Source organism: Haliotis cracherodii, unplaced genomic scaffold (genome assembly GCF_022045235.1).
Source record: "Haliotis cracherodii isolate W230 unplaced genomic scaffold, xgHalCrac1.p SCAF_14, whole genome shotgun sequence".
NCBI lineage: Eukaryota > Metazoa > Mollusca > Gastropoda > Lepetellida > Haliotidae > Haliotis > Haliotis cracherodii.
The window spans coordinates 25,814,925-25,818,683 of NW_027266269.1; the positions used below are offsets into that span (position 1 = coordinate 25,814,925).

Here is a 3,759-nt window from a genome sequence, read left to right on the forward strand (position 1 = left end):
AAAATTGCGTTCTCCATGTAATTTGATTGGTGGACGTATTTTTTCGAAGATTGTGTCAAGATTGTTTGCTTCTAGAATGCATGACGAGTTTGTCGTTTGGGAAAAGTTCAATTTGAATGTTACAAGTGAGTCTTAAAGTTCCATCCGAATGGAGAGTATGGGTAATCTGGCTGTTGGTTCGCAGACTGGATGGCTGGTTGGTTGGCTGGCTGCCTGGTTGTTTAGCAGACTGGTTGGCTGGTTGGTTGGCTGGCTGATTGGTTAGCATACTGGTTGGTTGGTTGTGTGTCTGGCAGGATGGCTGGCTGGCTGGCTGGTTGACTGGCTGGCATGATGGCCGGTTGGTTGGCTGGTAGGTAGGATGGTTGGTTGGTTGGCTGGCTGGTCGGTTGGTTGGCTAGTTGGTTGTCTGGCTGGTAGGATGGATGGTTGGTTGGCTGGCTGGCTGGCTGGCTGGTTGGTTGTCTGGCTGGCAGGATGGCCGGTTGGTTGGCTGGTAGGTAGGTCGGTTGGCTGGTTGGCTGGCTGGTCGGTTGGTTGGCTAGTTGGTTGTCTGGCTGGCTGGCTGGCTGGTTGGTTGTCTGGCTGGTAGGATGGCTGGTTGGTTGTCTGGCTGGCTGGCTGGCTGGTTGGCTGGCTGGCTTGCTGGCTGTCTGGTTGGCTGGTTGGCTGGTTGGCTGGATGACATGTTGGTTGTTTGGCTGGTTCTTTGCTGAGCTGTGTGGTTGATTTTCTGCATCCACGTTACTGGTACCGCATGGGTGTCGTCTATATCCTGTTCAGTGTTTGGTAAGGACCCCAACTGAGCGCGATCATGACCCAAGCACCCCACGCTCGGGGTCGCTGATAATGCGATGGTTGTGTGTTTTCAGCAATATCGCTCTCCCACATCAAGCAGACACGCCGTGATGAAACTGAAATACTGTATAAAGCGGCCTTAAACCCAACTTACTCACTCATTTTGGAATCTAGATTGGACCAGACAACCCAATGGTATTTTTCACTGGTCACCTCCCGCTTTTGTTGTCTCACACAGGTGCAAGAGTGATCAAACACGCCGCTATTCGCTGTGCAGAGTTGCGCCCCCTAGGCGTGTCATGATTCGCTATTCGCTTGCCTGTAGGTTCGAACACGGTTCAAAACAGGTTTGATTAGATTGTGAAAACTGGATTCCTTTTGGACTGACCTTTAAGATGAAATACGGTAGTTTTAATAAAAGAAAATACCGTTCATCGACTTTTGGAACTTTATGATTTAATTAAAACTTTTCTCTACTTCATCAAGGATATTTCGCATGATTCCAAACGGAAATACAACGTATTAGAAAAAAATAACCATTTTTATTTTCAATCTTTGATACAAAATATGACGAGAGTGTTTTCAATGCGGGACTGTTTATAAGACGATAAAAAAATCAACTAGGAAACTCTTTTGGGAGCTTGTTAATGATTGAAAGAGCAAATACAGTCTAAAAATTGAAATAATCAGATTGCTGGAAGCTAAGATACATTGGAAGATTTTGATGAAAAGTCGTATTAATTCTGAACTTCCTCATTAATTGACCGTTCCCTTCTTCCAATAAGATTAAATTACAACCGCGGAGGATTACCGTGTTACGGAGCGGAGACAGGTGGTCGCGTGATGATGAAGTAGATTGGGATGGGGCACCACTTCAAAGGCACCGCCGCTGCTGAGAACACCGGTGTTAAAATGGCATATGCATGTTATAACTAATGAATGAGACGTCGTTTGATGTTGTTATATTGACGGTCATAGATGGGCTAATTGTTCCTATGTGTCGTAGCGGACATGTGTGTTCACAACTGCAACGTTTGGACATAAGGTAAATGTGTTGAGATTTAATTTACGTAAATTGTGTTTAATAAATTATTTGTGTTAATTAGAGTTTAATCTCATCAGTGAGAAAATGTCGCATTTTAACCTCAGTATTACGGCTTACACTGTGCGGCGATGCTTGACTTAGCGGGCGCGCTTTTAGCAATAATATTATATCAGCTGGTTGGTTGGTTTGTTGTTTTACGCCGCACTCAATATTCCAGCTCTACGACGGCGGTCTGTATAAATAATCGAGTCTGGACCAGACAATCCAGTGATTGATGTCATGAGCATCGATCCACGCAATTGGGATCGATGACATGCTTCAACCCAGTCAGCGCGCCCGACCCACCCCATCCCGTTATTCGCCTCTTACGACAAGCATAGTCGCCATTTACGGCAAGCATGGGTTGCTGAAGACCAATTCTACCCCGGATCTTCACAGGATATTGTATCAGTAATGCGATGAGTGTGTGTGTGGTGGGGGTGGGGGTGGGGGTGGGGGAGGGGGTGGGGGTGGGGGTGGATATTAGCAAAGTATTTAGTTTATAGAATATATTGCCGGCGATGAGGAGAGGCATGGCGTCGCCCCCTGCACCGCCATGCTTGTAGCACGCGGAGATCGAGCCCGGACTGGGTATCGTTGGGACACAATGGCTGCCAGGTGTGTTGAGGTGTCTGGAGAATAACATGACTTCAGTAGTTGTAGTAGTACTGACTTCGAATCCGGCACTGTTTGTTGTTGTTGTTGTTGGGTTTTTTTGTTGTTTTTTTGTTTATATAACGCGTACTCGGCGTACATCGAATGTGAAACTAAATATAGGGTCTGTCTGTAAAATATCCTTATGTTTTGTGCGTGAAATGTGCCAGAAAAGTAAGAGAATATATATTCGCCTACACAGGGACACATTCACAAACTGTCCGGTGACGGTATGAGTAATAAATTTAGGTCAATATTTACAGGTCAGTGGGTGAAAAAAGTCTTTTTAAGTTTGAACATCAGGCGCGGTGTATATTTTATAAACACCGCCTGATGATCATCATAAACAACTTAAAAAACAAATTTAAAAATCGCAACTTTATTAACACCGCTTGGTGATCAAACTTACCGCAGGGACATAAGTGTGAACGTGATGAGATTTAATTTACGTTAATTGTGTTTTATAAATTATTTGTGTTAATTAGAGTTTAATCTCGTCAGTGAGAAAGTTTGATCAGGCTCTAAACTATAATCGTATTTTTTCCTCATTCCTGATTATTAGGATAAAGCCATAAAAAAATAACGTCTTAAATACAGCAGTCAACCATCCAAGTTTTAGCCTGTTGTGTCAACAAACTGGGTTTCACTCTGATTTGTTTGTTTGTTTGTTTGTTTGTTTGTTTGTTTAGCGCCGCACTCAACAATATGACTATATGAAGGCGCTCTATAAATAATCGAGTCTGGACCAGACAATCAAGTGATTGACATCATGAGCATCGAACTACGCAATTGGGATACGATGACATGCATCAACCGATTCAGCGAGCCTGACCACCCGATCCCGTTACTCGCCTCTAATAAGCATAAGTTGCTAATATTGCCCGGGTATTCACGGTTCGTACCTGGCGCTGAGGATGTCGCTCATTGGTATACGTGGCAGGATAAGCTAACACTCGCTCCATACACTTTAAAAGTGGTAGTGATTATCTAATTATCATGGTAATCAGGCTGATATCTTATATATATCACATTTCTATCATTTATCCGCGATGTAGGTCAGACCATTTAATCGTAAGGAGGTCTTGGAATAAATATTCCTATAAGTATAACAAGTATGATATTTGGCTTCCCATATACATAAAAAGCCTTGCTTTCAACAGTCTATTCGATATAGTTATGAATTAAGTATTCATTGCATATTGCGATAGATAAGAAACACGCTG

The 3,759-nt window shown here is 43.4% G+C and overlaps 1 protein-coding gene across 1 annotated transcript; it reads right to left on the reverse strand.

Moving 5' to 3' along the window:
• Positions 1-221: 221 nt before the first annotated feature.
• Positions 222-3,461, reverse strand: LOC139460330 (transcriptional regulatory protein AlgP-like). The gene is made up of 2 exons (XM_071241822.1): positions 3,439-3,461; positions 222-747 (listed from the first exon to the last, which is right to left on the reverse strand). Exons 1-2 carry the CDS (start codon positions 3,459-3,461, stop codon positions 222-224), a joined length of 549 nt encoding a protein of 182 aa, XP_071097923.1.
• Between the last annotated feature and the right edge of the window lie 298 nt (positions 3,462-3,759).

What these genes read in the sequence shown, in the direction of transcription:
- LOC139460330 (XM_071241822.1), bottom strand. Translation starts at nt 3,461, where the DNA reads ATGAGCGACATCCTCAGCGCCAG. An exon ending in AGCGACATCCTCAGCGCCAG is followed by an intron (nt 748 to 3,438) that starts GTACGAACCGTG and finishes ATGCGGTACCAG; the next exon opens with TAACGTGGATGCAGAAAATC.